Source organism: Macrotis lagotis, chromosome 5, assembly GCF_037893015.1.
Source record: "Macrotis lagotis isolate mMagLag1 chromosome 5, bilby.v1.9.chrom.fasta, whole genome shotgun sequence".
NCBI lineage: Eukaryota > Metazoa > Chordata > Mammalia > Peramelemorphia > Peramelidae > Macrotis > Macrotis lagotis.
In genome coordinates, this window is record NC_133662.1 from 224,995,605 (window position 1) to 225,011,988 (window position 16,384).

General features: G+C 42.2%; 1 protein-coding gene across 1 annotated transcript in view; it reads left to right on the forward strand.

The window, feature by feature from the left end:
* The first annotated feature begins 1,200 nt into the window (after nt 1-1,200).
* Nucleotides 1,201-16,384, forward strand: part of PHGDH (phosphoglycerate dehydrogenase) — a 36,835-nt gene continuing 21,651 nt past the window's right edge. The window contains exons 1-5 of the mRNA XM_074188574.1: nt 1,201-1,392; nt 9,487-9,638; nt 11,798-11,863; nt 12,847-12,901; nt 12,997-13,095. Of these exons, the coding sequence (XP_074044675.1) occupies nt 1,255-1,392; nt 9,487-9,638; nt 11,798-11,863; nt 12,847-12,901; nt 12,997-13,095 (510 nt within the window). The 5' untranslated portion in view covers nt 1,201-1,254. The remainder of the gene's footprint in view (nt 1,393-9,486; nt 9,639-11,797; nt 11,864-12,846; nt 12,902-12,996; nt 13,096-16,384) is intronic.

Consider the following 16,384-nt stretch of genomic DNA (forward strand, 5'->3'; position numbering starts at 1 on the left):
CTGGATGCTATACCACTAGGTACATATGTGTTTAAGTAATGGTATAGCTTCATCACAAATGGTGCCTTTTTAAGAAGATATAGTTTCCTTCCTTATCCCTGTCAATGAGATTGATTTTTGCTTTTACTTTGTCTAAAATTAGGGTCTCTACCGCAGCTGAGGCATAATATATTTTGCTCCAAACTTTTACCTTTTACCCTGTGTGTGTGTCTCTCTGCTTCAAATGTGTTTCTTGTAAACAACATATTGTAGGATTCTGTTTATTAATCCATTCTATCTGCTTCTTTTTTCTTTCCTTTTCATTCATTCTTCCTCACCAAAATTTTACTACCTTTCCCTTTGACTTTTCTTTTAAAAATATAACTTTCAATTTATTTTCATTTGGCGGGGGGGGGGGGGGGGGGGGGGGGGGGGAGGCAGCTAGGTGGTGTAGTGGATAAAGCACTCGGCCTGGAATCAAGAGGACCTGAATTCAAATCTGACCTCAGATGCTTCATAATTGCCTAGCTGAGTGACCTTGGGCATATCACTTTAACCCCATTGCCTTAAATAAATAAGGGAAAAAATAACTATTTTCACTTATACCTTTGCCTTCCCTTTTATCAAGCCCTTCTTCCCTTATCTTTCCCTATTTTCAAGAGGTAAATGGTCACCCCGAGCATCTAACGGTCTGCCTGTCTGGTTTGTATCTCTCCTTTGGTCTCTAAGTAGCAAGTCTCAGGATACATGGCAGAGGGTACCCGGCCTGAAAAGGGCAGATGTGGGTTCAGACGCGAATATGGGGCAAAGCTCTTGTGTTTTCAGTTTCCTCGTGCAAAATGAGGAAGCTGCCCTTCCTCTTGAGTCTCCCTCAGTCTCCAAGTCCTATGACCCTTCCTCAGGGCATCCTGCGTGCTCCGTTGGCTACCCAGGGAGCTGGACTTCGGCCTCTTCGTCGGAGGCTAACAGAGAGCCGGGCACCGTGGCCAGAGGATGGAGGGAAGCAGTGGGAGGGAAGCAGTGCAGGCGCCGTCCTGTCCCGCTGAGGGTGGGCTCCTCCGCAGGTGGCTGCCCCTTCTGTGGGTGCGCGGCTCCGCGGGTGGAGTGGGCGGGGAGACGGGGCGTGCCCCGAGTGGGCGGGGTCATGCAGATCGAGAGCCTGTCTGCCCAATCACGGCCGCGAGCCGAGGCGAGGAGGCGCGAGGCCGCGGCCCCCGAGGCCAGTCTGCCGCGGAGCCCGAGCCCCGCTGCCCCGCGCCGACCCGCCAGTCCACCATGGCCTTCGCCAGTCTCCGCAAGGTCCTCATCAGCGACAGCCTGGACCCCTGCTGCCGCCAGATCCTGGAGGCCGGGGGGCTGCAGGTGGTGGAGAGGCCGAACCTGGGCCGCGAGGAGCTGCTGGCGGAGCTGCGGGTGGGTGAGCGCCCCCCCCGGGAGCCCCAAACTTCCCGCCGCCGCCGCGGGCTCCACCCGCAGGTGTTCCGGGGCGGGCAGGGCAGGGCGCTGGGGATGCGGCCAGAGCCTGGGCTGGGGGCGCCGCGTGGTGCCTCCCCGAGGACTGGGGGTGCAGGAGTGGGGCTGGGGGCCCCCGGAGGACTGGGGGTGCAGGGGTGGACCCGGGGAGGGGGCGCGAGCTGGCACTGAGGGCGGCGCTGGGGGCGCGGGGGCCCGCACGGGCGGGAGCGCTCCGTGCGGGACTGGGGGCGCGTCCGCTGGACCTGGGGGCGCAGCGGGGTCCTGACTCGGGGTGCCGAGGCCGCGGGGGAGGGGCCGCCTCCGTCTGATGCAAGACTGAGGCGCGCTTTCGCTGCCCGGCCCGGGGGGCGGGGGGTGCCACGCGGCCTCGCTCCGCAGAAGCGCGGGGGCCTGAGCCCGGCCTCGGGCGGTCGGGGCCGGGAGGGGCCTCCGAGCCCACCGCCCGCGTCCTACAGAGGGGGAAACTGAGGCCCGCCCGGGAGAGGGACGGGCCCCCTCCCCGAGGTGCCAGGGCACCCCCAGACACCTCCCCAAAACAAGCCTGGCCAAACTCAGCGTTCTCGGAAGTCTGATTGTTGGAGAGAGAGAGAAGAGAAAAATGATTTGATTGCTTTTGGGGGTCACCCACCCCACCCACGGGCACCTCCACCCCCTGCCCTCCCTGGCCCCCTCCCCCACCATTCAGCCCTTTTGACAAGCCCTTGAACTTCTCACCCCTTCCGGTCTTTCCCCAAAGTCTCCAGACTTCTGGGACTACACTCTACAGACTTGGGATGGCAAAGGCCATCGGCGCGCAGGAGCTGTGCAGTTTAAAGGCAGAGCAAAGCTTATTAGCTTCCACTGCTAAAAGTTGCTTTTTATGAATTCTGATGCTTCCCAATCGGATCTGATTCTTCTCCACACACACAGCCTATTGGATTAGATTGCTTTCTGTCAGGAGTAGAGGGGAAGGGAAGAGAAAGGAAAATGTAAAACTCAAAACCTTGCAAAAAAAAGTATGATCGTTGAGAACGACCATTGCTTGTAATTCGGAAAAAAATATTTTAAAATCAAAGTATTAAACAAAGGATCTCTAGGCTTCCCAAGTTCTCCTCGTGCCTCATCTCCAGGTCCTTCAGATCACACCAGACATGCCCCAAGGACACAGCTCAGCCGAGTCCATACACCTCTGCTCCCTTAATTATTCAGGACACAGCTCAGCCCACTCCATACACCTCTGCCCCCTTAATTATTCAGGACACAGCTCAGCCCACTCCATACACCTCTGCCCCCTTAATTATTCAGGACAGGGAACATGGGCTGTGAACTGATATCTAGAAAGTGTGTTCTAGGATATGCCTAGAAATGAGGGAGTTAGACTATGTAAGACCTGGTTCTTAATCTCTACACAAGATATCATTTACCTAAATGCTAAATTCTTTAAGAAGTAGGGGGGGGGGGGGGGTTAGGTAGGTAGTTCAGTGGGTGGAGCCACCAGACTTGGAATCAGGAGAACCTGAGTTCAAATTCAACCTCAGACACTTGATACAAGCTATGTGACCCTGGGCAAGTCACTTAACCCCAATTGCCTAGCAAAAAAAAAAACAGTAAACGATATGAACAGTGCAATCAGTAGATAGAAATAGGAAGAGTTTTCTGTGGAGTGGAATAGTTAGAGAAGGTTTTGTGGAAGTCAGAATCCTGCACCCATATGTAAATTGACTCAGATCTGACTCCATGGAGAGGAGTAGGGCGAACATTCTAGAGAAGCAGCTACAGGCTTAGAGTCAAACCCAGTCTCAGACACTCCTTGGCTGTATGACCCTGGGTGAGTCATTTAACTTCTGGTCTGCCTCAGTTTCTTCCACAGTAAAATTAGAATAATAGCATTCCTTTAAATGGGTAAAGAGATTTGCAAATCCTTTGTAAAAGGCTAGATAAATTCCAACTATTAGGAGCATGAAAACAAAGAAAGCCTAGAGGACAAATTGTGCTGATCACAGTACTTGCAGAACAGTCTGTGCTGGAGAGTGTCCTGGGGGAGTCATGGGACATAAGGTGGCAGTTAGGACTGGGTCAGAAGGCATTGCAAAAGCCAGGGTCCCAGGATCCCAGTAGAGTCTTGTCCTTTCAGTTAAATATCCCATTTCCCCATTATGTTCAAATGTAAGTAGCTGTAAAGATGGTCAATCCCCTGATTAAAGTCTGCAAATTGGGGCCTGGGCTTGTTGAGCCTCTTAAGAGGGTGTGAGGAGCGGACTTTGCTCTCAGCCCTGTTGGGACACTTCAGAGGAGGCTTCAGAGCATCACAGAGCACTTTGCAACCATTAACTTATTAACCTTTGCAACATCACCCTTCTCTCCCAGGACTGATGGTCACTTACCTGCTGATTAACATAGAGGATCATGCTGTTGGGAGGGTCCTTCGTGAGCAACCCGTTCCTGAAAACAAATTCCTACTGTATCATCTCTCTCAGGTGGCCATTGGTGGAATGCCTTCAGGGAGGACAAAGCCTACCCACTCCCTCCTAATGTACCCTATTCCACATTTGAATAATTCTAGGAATTTTTTTCTCCAACATCAAGCTTAATTTTACCTCCCTTACAAAAAAAAAAAAAAAAGCCTCCCTGTAAATTCCATCTCTTATCCCTCTGAACTAGGAAGATTAACTCTATAAAACTTATATGATAGTCTTTCAAATGCTTGAAGACATCTCTCACAGCCCCTTCCTCAATCTTTCCCCTCTTAAACAACCCCATTTCCTTGAATCAATATTCATATAACACAAAACTCAGGCATTTCCCTAAGCCAGTTACCCACCCTCCTCCAATTATTGACCAATTTTATCAGTGTCCTTTCTGAATGCATCCACTAGAAGTGAACACTGTACTCCCAGTGTGGGCTGATGAGGGCAGAGTACATCCGTGATATCAGACATATCCCTAATCTGGACCCTACGCTTCTCCTGAGGCAGCCTGCTATTGCAATAGCTTCCTTGGTCATCACATCAGGATGTTGACAACCATCAAATCCTGGATTTAGGGCCAAGGGGGACCATGAAACTCCCCCCCCTCACTTGAGAGATGAGGACCCATAATTCAGGGGAAATGGAGCAATTTGTCCAAGGCTACATTGCAAATAAATTGCTGACTCCAGTTTTGAAGTAGGGGAGAGCATACTCAGCACTCTTTCCACATTGTGTTTGTGAAGCTGATTTTTTTACAATCCCAAATGTAATATCATATCCTTCATACATTTAATCATTTTTGTCTGTTTGGTGTTCTCTAGATATACAGATCCATACATATATAATATATATGCTAGAACTTTGGATCATAGCAAACATATACACACATAGGCATGTAAAATACACATATATATGTGGTGGTGGTGGTTGTGGTGGTGGTGATATTTGTCCTTCGTTCTCAAGGAGGACAGTGATGCCATGACATGCAAATGAACTGGATTTAATGAGGGGCATCATAGCCATATGCCTAGCAACACATATATGTAGATGTGATACACACATATATGTGCATATGTGAATTATGATGCACATATAAACATATATATCTCTAGCTTGTCTGTATATATATATATTTATATATACACACACACACACACACACACACACACACACATATATATATATATATATATATATATGTTGGAGGGAAGGTCCTTCCTCTTTCATCCAGTACACTCAACTCAGTGTCATTGGCAAATCTGGAAAGCCTGCCATCTGATATCTTCCTCCAAGTCACTGAAGTCTGACCATCCGGCTATAGTTCTGCAACTCTCTAATTGCTTTCTGGCCAACTCACATCTTTTTGTTTGTATACACACCCATACACACACACACACACACACTCATACACATATGTGCATATAATGTGTATAAATTATTCAGTGTGTATATACATTGAATAATTTTTTTATATAATTTATATAATATGTGTATTTATATAAAATGAGAAACTTTATTAAATACTTGACTAAAAAAGCAGCTAAACTCCTAGTATGACATTCCATTGACATACTAATTTAGTAGTCTATCAAAAATAAAGGAAGAAAATGGTCATTTATTAGATGTCTCCTATGAGGCAGCCACAGATTATCTTAATTGATACTCACAACCTCTCTAGGAGGAGGGTACTTTTAGTTTCTATCTTTTATCCATGGGAAACTGAGGGTAGGTGACTTGCCCAGAGTCACACATCTAGGCTGTGGTGGATTTGAACTTAGAGCTTCCTACTTTCAGTTGCATCACATCTCTGCTTTCCTTCAGAAAAGGAAATTAGCTGGGCCTGACCTGTTTGTCAGGAAACCTTGTTTGTTTTTTGTAACCACTGTTTCTTTCTCTAAGTATTAACCAACCACCATCCCCCCCTTTTTTTTCATCAAGATCATCTAAAATTTTCTTGGAGATCAAAATAAGGATGGAATTTTTCTCTCTCCTTTGGGGCCTCTCCCAGCTTCCTAAATCTTTCAAATAAGGGGTCTCAGTGGTGACATCCAAGTCTTTTCAGAAGCTGAAAACAAACCAGTCCACATGAACTCACCAAAATGGGGCTTTCTTCTATTTCTGTTCTTTATTGTGCCGATCAATTCTCCTTTAGCCATATTTGTTCTGACCTTTCCAGCCCAGTGCTCTTTCTTCTTGGCAGAGAAAATGAGCAGAATATAAATTGAGAAACTCTCACAAATTACCATCTCATCTATTCAAAGCAATGATCCTAACCCTTCTTTCATTTTCCTCTTTTTCCAAATAAAAATTAAAATAAAAAATTTGAAAACCCTTTAACTCATTCTAAGTTTTATAGAATTGTACCATGCTTTTGTAACTTGCTCTGGATCTGTATTCTGGACATAGCTTCTTAAAATCTAAAATATTGATGAGTTCCCTAAGCATCCCTATTGATCTATCTAGATAATTGTCCTTTCTCATCATGGAAATTATTCTGCTCAAGTCTCAGAAAGTTGTTTTTGAGAACTTCCTGTCTCTTTCAGTTTTTCTTTACCTGTAGAATTTTACACTGGGAGATCCTATTTACCTTTTGAAACCTCTCTCTCCAAATCTTGGGTACATATCAGACTCCAGAGTTCTGCTCTCTCTTTGTCTCTCTCTCCTTCCCTTCCTCTCTCTATCCTTCTTCCTCTGTCTCTCTCTTCTCCCCCTCCTCACTTTCTCTCTCTCCCTCCACCACAAACCCACTAATCACTTCCCTCTGAAGTTCCCATCATTTCCATCCCATCACATATCTCCAATTTCCCCTTCATTATTTCCTCTACCTTTTGGAGGATGAAATAAATGATCATTAAGACAAGTCAAGAAACTGTTAATTGCTCTAATTGTTTAACAAAAAGAGGGCCAGAAGAAGTCTAGAGCTAAAGCCTTTGCTCATCCTCATAATCTATTTTCTTCTAGGAATGTGGGGCTCCTGCACATTACCTATAAGAGAAGTCCCTTAGCTTTGTAGAAATACAAATATCAGGGGCTTCTTGCAAATCACTCAACAACTGCCCCCGGCTCTCCCAGCTTCCTGGGAGTGGGATTCTCAGTTTTATTTATTCCTTTTTTTAATCTTTATTTTTATTTTGTTTTTTCTTTATTTATTACTTATATATTTAATATCTCAGCTATTGAATGGCTACAGATGGCTTGTTTTCCTATTTCAGAAATGGGCCACCAGTCTAGAGAAACCACTCAGTGCTCCTGAGATATTAGTAATGACTCTGAGATTTATCACTCTCTTAGATACTGGTGACTGTTAGGCCAGTCTTAGAATGAATAGAAGCATAGATAGAAATGGGGTTTGGAAGAAGAGGAAGGGGGGGAGGCAGCTAGGTGGCTCAGTCATAGTCGATAAAGGACCAGCCCTGGAGTCAGGAGTACCTGGGTTCAAATCCAGTCTCAGACACTTAATAATGACCTAACTGTGTGGCCTTGGGCAAGCCACTTAACTCCGTTTGCCTTGCAAAAAAAAAAAAACCTAAAAAAAATATAAAGAAGAGGAAGAGCTAGATAGTCTCTAAGTAAAGTTTGCAATTCTTTATGAAAGGTCAGCAATCCACACAGCCCAGACAATCCAGTGCACAGTGGTATTTAAAAATGTGAGAGAGAGAAAAAAAAGCAAAACCAAAAAAAATGCCATTCTTAGCTAAGCCCTTGGATTGTCATTTGCCAAATTTTGCTTCAGATCCAATTCTCCCAAGGCAAAGTTTAATGTAGGGGAACTTTTCTTCGTTCCAAGATGGAAAAGCAAGCCCATTCTCTGAATCCCCTTTTTTCTCCTTTGTAAAATTTATCTGTCAACTATTGAGTAAGGGATTAAGAACCATTAAGATCTAAGGAGGCGTAGGTGAGCTCACAATGAGAAGGACCCTCTTTCTGACTAACCCAAGGTGCCAGTGCTCCAACTGCACTCCTTTACTACCACGCCATCAGTAGAAAGAGGACTAACTTGAGCTTTGGGATTTCTCTGGTGGTGGCTGTTGGTTGAGTTAAATTTTTTTATTTCTCTTTTCTGTAGTCTTCCAATTCTGCTAGACCCCACCTTGGCTCTTTCTTAGGTTGCTTGCCCCAGCTTGTTGGACCCAAGGTAGTATTGCAAAACCATAGTTGAAGCACTCACCATTCAAAACTAACCCCTTAAGTTTCACTGCCTTCATGGCCTAGATCCTTGAACGCAGGAAAAAAAGGGAAAGAAACATTGAATGTGACATCTTGAAGAGGGAGAGGGCTAGTCCATCTCCTTCATTTCACAGATGAAAAAAAAACTGATACACAAGGAAGTTACCTGAAGTCACCTGCCTCAGTCCAAATCCCCTGAATTCTAACCCATTTTATTTTGTGGTGCATCACATGGGCTCTGAACCTGGAGCCAGAAGCCAACTTGCTTCCCATCCTGCAAGTAATGGAACCTCTCATCATGTGTCTAGGCAAGATTATTCTTGTTCTGGGAAGCTATGCATTAAATAATTCAAGATTGCATCAGAAACCTAAAATGGGGACTCCGGAGGCTTTCCTCAGGCTACCCACTACTTGCTGAGCTGGTTGTCGCTCATGGGATTTTAGAGAGTTCTTCCATCTGCCCTTCCCTTCTGTCTGGTACATAACAGGCATTTAAGAAATGTTTATTGATTGATTAGCTAATTCTGTCTAGAACTAATGTGCTCCCAATTTGGAGCAATTTCCACATCTCTGCTGATTAAAATTACTTTATATATCAATTTGAGATTTGCAAAACCTCACGACAACTATTATTATGATTTGAACCTCACAACAACTATTATTATCCCCATTTTACAAATGAGGAAGTCGAGGCAGACAGAGGTGAAATGACTTGTGCAGGGTGACAGTATCTGAGATTGGATTTGAACTCAGATCTCCCTGAATCCAGACCCAGAGTTCTAACCACTGGCTTTCTTCTAAGACCCAATTCAAGTCTCACTTCATCCACAAATGTTTCCTCTATAATGACCTCCCAGAGCTAAGAAGAGCCCATAAGAGACTACTCTCTTGGGGCAGTCTAGTGGATAGTGTTAGACTTGAGTCAGAAGGACCTGAGATTAAATTCTGCTAGCTGTGTGACCCTGAGCAGGTCACTTAACATGCTGCCTACCTCAGTTTCCTCATCTGTACAATGGGGACAATAACAGCCCAGGCTTTGTGGTAAGGATCAAATGAGATAATGAGGGTAAACTTTACTGGTTGTGTCAATACTATGTATTTGTATTTCTCTTTCCCCAAGTTTCTTGCCACTTAAGTCTCTCCTATGCATTAATCACATTTTATATTACAGATCTTACAATAATTCTCCTTATCAACTGAAAGTTCCTTGGGAATAAAAACTGTGCCATTTATTTTTGCATCCTGGGTGAATAAGCCAGGACCTCATCCATAGAGTAGGAAATACGTGTTGGTTGGTTGATATTATGTGAATTAAATTTCAAACACTATGTGCTTTTTCTTATATAAAATGTGATCTGTCTAGGACTTGAGAACATCAGAGCTTGGATTTCAAATATATTTCTTTCTTATGTTCCAGGACTGTGAGGGGCTGATTGTCCGCTCAGGGACCAAAGTGACCGCTGATGTCATCAATGCTGCTGAGAAGCTCCAGGTGGTGGGCAGGGCTGGCACTGGGGTGGACAATGTGGACTTGGAGGCTGCCACAAGAAAAGGTGTCCTCGTCATGAAGTGAGTATGGGCCATGAGGGACTGTGGGCTAGGGAAGAGTGATCTCAGGATCACTTCAGACTCTGGACCATTATAAGAAAATCATTTTGTAATTCTCCAAACCCTGTATAAATTTGAATAAACAATAGTAATGAAAGCGTTTGATGGAAAAAAGTTGTCAACTGGCAAACAAGGGAAAATGCTAATTATCGTTGGTCGAGGATAGAACAAATTCAGAAAGCCATCTACTCTAACTTTCCATTTCCAAATGGTTTGACCATGAAGAAAGATGGTGTATGTGAAATATAATACTAGTTAGCATTTTTATATGACTTTAAGGTTTGCAAAGAACTTTACCTATGTGATTTCATCTGAATCTCACAATCACTGTATGAAATAGATGCTATCATTCCCTTTTAAAAAGGAGGAAATTGAGGTTGAAGATAGTTAAGTGATTTGCCAAGGGAAATGCTAGGTAATTAAGTATCTAGGAAAGGATTTGAACTTAGATCTTCCTCATATCATCTATCCATTGAGCTACCTATGTTCCCCAGAAAGTCTGTACAGAAGTTTTGCCTCCTCTCCACAAGGTAGAGACAAAATGGGTATCTTTCAGAAATGGTCCAGAAAACTGGAAACAGATGTTACATAATGACATCCATTGTTGCCACTTGCTGAAAGAGAGATGCCAGAATCCACCATTTTCATTCTATTCACCAACTAAAGATGTTCTTAGGCTCTCCTCTGTTCTTATTGGGCTGCTATTTTCCTTGAGATCACCCTTTCAGTCTAAATTCACAGTGCAGAGTTGACTTGGACAATTCCATGTCAGATGTAAATAAAGAGCAATAAGAATAATCACTATTACCCAATTACTGCAATCAAGAAGGCAGAGATTCCTGCCAATAGTCCTCTTTGCCCAGACTAGAGATATCTACAATCAATATATTTGAAGAGTACTGTTTAAAAATGATTTCATTATATTGCTTTTGCAGAGCCCTTGAAGAAATGGATAAAATATGTCTCTATGGGATTTGATGTTTCTTATTCACTTTGCTTGTTTGTCTTTATTTGTGTTTTTGTTTATATGAGTTTCCCTGTCCCGGAGGAAGTCTTATTTACTCTATCATGATCTGAGCTCTCAATGTTCTTGGACACAATGGACACTGAGGGTTTTTCAGAGTTAAATATGAGTCATAAATAATCTAAGGACCACGGCATCCTTGATGTATCTTCTAAGACCTTCTTTGCATTTTCTGAGACATTTGTCCTGGATTCATGCAGGCAGATATAGTAGGACTCAGGTATAAGCAGCATCTATCCAGAACCACTGCCCCAACCCTATAAATTTAATATATAATATATATATTATCTATAGATAAAGCTATAAGTCTCCCTATAGATATATAGCTACATCTCTAGATCTAGATATCTTATATAGATATCGATCAATCGATTGATAGATAGATGGAAAGATAGATAGATAGAAAGACAGACAGAATGTTCTACATTTTATGAGTCTAGAAGTTAATTGTTATCAGTAAGACAAGAGAGTTGGGAGTAAGAAGGATTGCACATTAGTGCCACCATTTTCTTGGATAAACTTGGGTGCAACATTTTAATTTCCTTGTAACTTCTAAGACCTAAAAGAAATGATGTTTTCCCTTCCCCCCTTAGCTTTCTCCAAACCCTATCTCAAAACAACTCTTCCCTACAAACAATTTTTAAGTAAAATTTTTCCTCTAAGACTTCATTTTCCATTATATAAAACAGTGATAATTCATTTTTAAAAAATTTTGTTTATTTAAGACAATGAGATTAAGTGACTCCCCAAAGTCACACAGCTAGGCAATTATTAAATGTCTGAGGTCACATTTGAACTCAGGTCCTCCTGACTCTAGGGCTGGTGGTTTATCCACTGTGTGCCACCTAGCTGCTCCCAGCAGTGACTATTATTGTCAGAGGAAGGATGTAATACATAAAGAAGAAAGTCCTGAGACCAAGGATCTGACAAAGAGAATATTATGAGAATTGAAGAGAAATAGGTCAGGAAAGAGAACCCATGATGAGACATTAATATTGAAATTTGACTGAAATTATTTAACATTCTGCTTTGAATGGGAACATCTGCTTTAGTTCACTAGTTCCACTAATGAGTTTTTCTTTGCTTTGGTCTTCAGCACTCCTAATGGGAACAGCCTCAGTGCTGCTGAGCTTACCTGTGGGATGATCATGAGCCTGGCCAGGTAAGTTTATCCACCCATTAATCCAATGCTAATAGTTCAGTGGCATTGAACAAATCAGCCAAGAGAAGCTTTGATATTCTATATCAGTATCCAAATTAATTGAAAACAATGTTAAACAGCTTTATCTAAATTAATTGAATAAAAAAATTGTTAAACAGCTCACAGCCAAGCAAAAACTCCTGAGATATTCTACTGGAGGTCCCCTTTGGAGGTACTTTTGAAGTTTTAAGTGATTCCTTTATAGGGTATCTATTCAACTAGCTTCAAATCCCCTGATCTACTATGACCCAGTTCCTATGTCTCCTTATTTTTACAAGAATAGATTGAGAATTTTTTTAGGTTTTTACAAGGCAATGGGGTTAAGTGACTTGCCCAAGGTCACACAGGTAGGTAATTATTAAGTGTCTGAGTTCAGATTTGAACGGTACTCCTGACTCCAGAGCCAGTGCTCTATCTGTGCCACCTAGACGCCTCAAGAATGAGAAATTTTTAAAATATTTTGCTAATATCTCATTGTAGGTTCAAGATTTGCCTCCTTCAACTTACTTTTAAAGTTTAGACAAGCCATTTAATCAACTGCTGCCTCAGTCTCTTCATCTGTAAAATGAAAGGTTGGACTAGATGGTTTCTGAAGACCCCTTCAGCTCTAAATTTGTGATGCTATGAGCTATATAGCCAGTTGCTAGACACTTGCCTCTCATCTAGAGCTTAAAGTTTAAATTTTAGACTCCTCCTTAAGTATATTCCCCAGAAATTCCCTCAGCATTTCTAACTATATCTAAGAAGCACTGGAGAGGCTTCTAGGGCAGAGATTCTGTCTCTATTCCTAGCCACCCTATGGGTTCCTAGGATTGAACTTCTGCTATCTCTGTGAGTTAAAATGATGATGAGAAAGGCTGTGATTGTTCAGGTCCAGAGTCCCCATGTCCTTTCTAGGAAGATGGGCATCATGACTTCCACTGCCTCTGGTTCTCTCTTTCCAGGCAGATCCCCCAAGCAGCAGCTTCAATGAAGAATGGAAAATGGGAACGAAAAAAGGTGAGTAACTGGAGGAGTCACTATTTCTTCCCCCACTTCCCATATGAACATTGGTGACGACTTGATGACCATGCCTTTTATCTGTTCTGCTGTAGTTCATGGGGACCGAGCTTCATGGAAAGACTCTGGGGATCCTGGGTCTGGGGAGAATTGGGAGAGAGGTGGCCACCAGGATGCAGTCCTTTGGGATGAAGGTAAGGAGCAAGAAGCCCACACTCGTGAGGCAGTCATTTGAAGAAAAATGAAATCACCTTCAAAGCAGCTGTAATGGACTAATCCCAGAATGGGTTCTTTCTTCCTATAGGGCAAAGTGGTATTTTTTTTAAGTGCTGTGGGATAACCCAACAAGACTGTTTACTTTTGGTCTACCTGTCTTAAAAGGATAAAAGAACGCAGGTAACACCAGTGACCTGCAGCCTCTTGTCCCAGGGACTTTAGCATCCTTATGGAGAGGTCAGATCTAGCCACAGACACCTACTAGCTCTGTAACTCCGGACAAGTTGCTTCACCCTATTTGCCTCACTTTCCTCATATATCAGATGAGCTGGAGAAAGAAATGGCAAACCAGTCTACTACCTCTGCCAAGAAAACTCCAAATGAGATTCCAAAGGGTCAGACACAACTGAACAATAACACTCATCTCTGAATCATTCTCAAATTCCATTATCCTGACCATCAATGTTTCTTTGAGTTGTAGATAAGTAGAGCCTCCTTCCAGTTTCCAAACTCTATTTTTATCACTCTCCCTTAACATTTTTCCCAGATTGAGTGACCAACATGTATCACTATATTTTAAAGATTGCATTATTATAATAAAATCTCCCTTATTTTTCTACAGCAAAGAGAATGGTTGATTCCTCAAGCCTGCCCCATTCTTCCCCTAGACCCCTACTAATTTCCTCTATGTAGAGATAGCACCAACTCTTGAGTCCAAGGATCTGGGTTCCAATGTTGCTTTTGACATAGATGACTGGGGAAGGTCACTTAACCTCAGTTTCCTCATCTGTAAAATGGCATTTGATTAAATATCTTCTGATCCTAGTTTTAGGATCTACCTTCCTCATTTAGGTTTCAGAGGGAAAAGGAATTTTTTTTCCTCTTTAAAAGAAAAATACCTAGTTTTCTGTGAGATTAGACTTTAGATACCTGTGACTATTATGCAACCTGTTCCTTCCTCCCATCTACTTGTTTGGATATAAGGGGGGGAAAGGAACAAGCTATGTGTGGTCATTTCAAAGCACTTTCTAAAGTCTTTATTTAATATACCTATTTTTGCTAATTCTTAGATGTCTTATTTCTTGTCAGAAAGACAACACTTTGGGGATCTTTTTAGTTTGAAACTAAAAAAAGACTGTCTCTCCTTAAAGGGGTAAAATGTGCAGAATGATTTTTAAATGGTCAGACCTGGTCAATGTATTAATTTGTGTGATTTAATTATACTTTAATACCCAGATTGGGTGGGATAGGTGAAATATAAATCACTGGAAAGTAAGATTAATGTTAAACATATATGTATCAGAGCATCATGAAATCATCAAAAATAAAAAAAGATTGAATTCACACGAAGAATTCCTGAGGTTCGGAGCATGGATGTAGCAGGTGAACTGAAGGTGAGATCAGATGGCCTTATTGTATGTGATCTTGGACTTTTACCATCTTTGTGAAGATAAACAGGAAAGTGTTTGGAGAAACTATCAGACCATCATAGATAACACATCCCCTGCCATGGCTCCTTGCCCCGAGGACAGCCTGGGATTCCTGCTGGAAATGTCAACAACAGAGAATTTTAAATGCTCAACTAAAACCAAAAACCCAGTTTCCATCCTTGCCTGAATCATTGACAGCAAGTTTTAAATCAAGGTAGGAATAACTACTCATCAAGAAAATTCTAGAAAAAATTGTGGCAGGAAGAGGGGATGCTGAGGCAGTTAGGTGGTACAGTGTATAGAATGCTGGGCTTGGAATCAAGAAGACCTGAGTTCAAATCACACCTTTTATATACCTACTAGTCCTCTGACCCTGAGCAAGCTACTTAACATGTTTGCCTCAGTTTCCTCAACTGTCAAATGGGAATAATCATAATAATGCCTGTTGCCTGGGGTTATTGTGGGGATTAATTGAGATAATAAATTTAAAGCAGTCACATAGTAAGTTTATTCCCTTCACTCCCCCTCCATTATTGAGTTTTCCCCTTATTGAATCACCTGCCATTATTCCACTTTCAAAGAGGATTTTTTCTGTCTGTATCCCAGTGTGCTGTACATAGTAAACACTTAATAAATTCATTCATTCATAAGGTCCAGTAGACTTCCTCCTGGAAGAAGTCACTCTATAACTGAACCAAAGTCTTCCATTCTTAAGTCTTGTCTATGTCTGAGAGAGGGAGTAGGGAGCAAATATGGAGGCAGCCTTCCTGCCTCCTTGTTTGGAAGTACCTCTAGCTTGGGTTCTCTCTGGTCTAGACCATGAGACTTTCTCTAAGATTTTATGATCCTTTTTCTGGAACATACAGTTTAAAAATTCCATGATTAACTCAGAGTAAGGAGCGATTTAAGTTCAATGAATAAATGTTTATTGATCACCTCCTACTTGTCAATCAGTTCATAAACATGTATTAAGTGTCTCCCTGCCATCAGGGAGCTGATGAGGGAGCCAATAGGCAAACAAGATAAATTGAGGTAATCTCAGAGGGAAGGCATTAAATTAAGGAAAGACTTCTTGGAAAAATGTGACTAGAACTGAAAATTGAAGCTAAGAGAATATTCTAGACATAGGGGACAGCCAATGAAAATGCTCAGTCATGAAATAGAGAGTCATATGTGAGAATAAAAGGGGATAATATGAAGTAGAACTGGACAGATAGGCTGATTTAGATTGCTGAGGGTTGATTTGATGGGTGTTGGGGGAGTCAATGAAGATTTTTGAGTAGGGGGTCATATGATCATAGAAATGTATTTGGGAAATTACTCAACCCAAAGGCATTTGGATGAAGAAAACAAACATACATAAAGGTCAGAGGAAGAAAAGCAGGCAACACTAGTTTTGTTAGCTAATGATTCTTTTTCTCTACATTGAGGACCAAATGCCAATGTGAAGGAGACAATATATTAACAACTATGTACAATAAAAGATAATAAATTGGAGATAATCAACAGAGAGAGAGAATTAGAATTAAGAGAGTGTGGGGCAGACTTTCTGCAGAAAGTGAGATTTTTAGCAAGGACTTAAAGAACTGTCAGTTAATCCCTGATAAAATGACAATTGATAATTTTTGAAGTTGTCTTCATAATTTGTTGCATCATTTTCATTTCTGAACATAATCCCCTTTGTGCCTCCCCTTGTTAACAAAGGTTTAAAAAAGTTCAACAAAAATAACCAACGCAACAAACTTGCTATTCTCCCCTCACTATCCTCCATCTCCAGTAAAAGGGGGAAGGTGCATCTGTTCACCTGATAGAAAAAGCCAAGATTAAATAGTTTCAT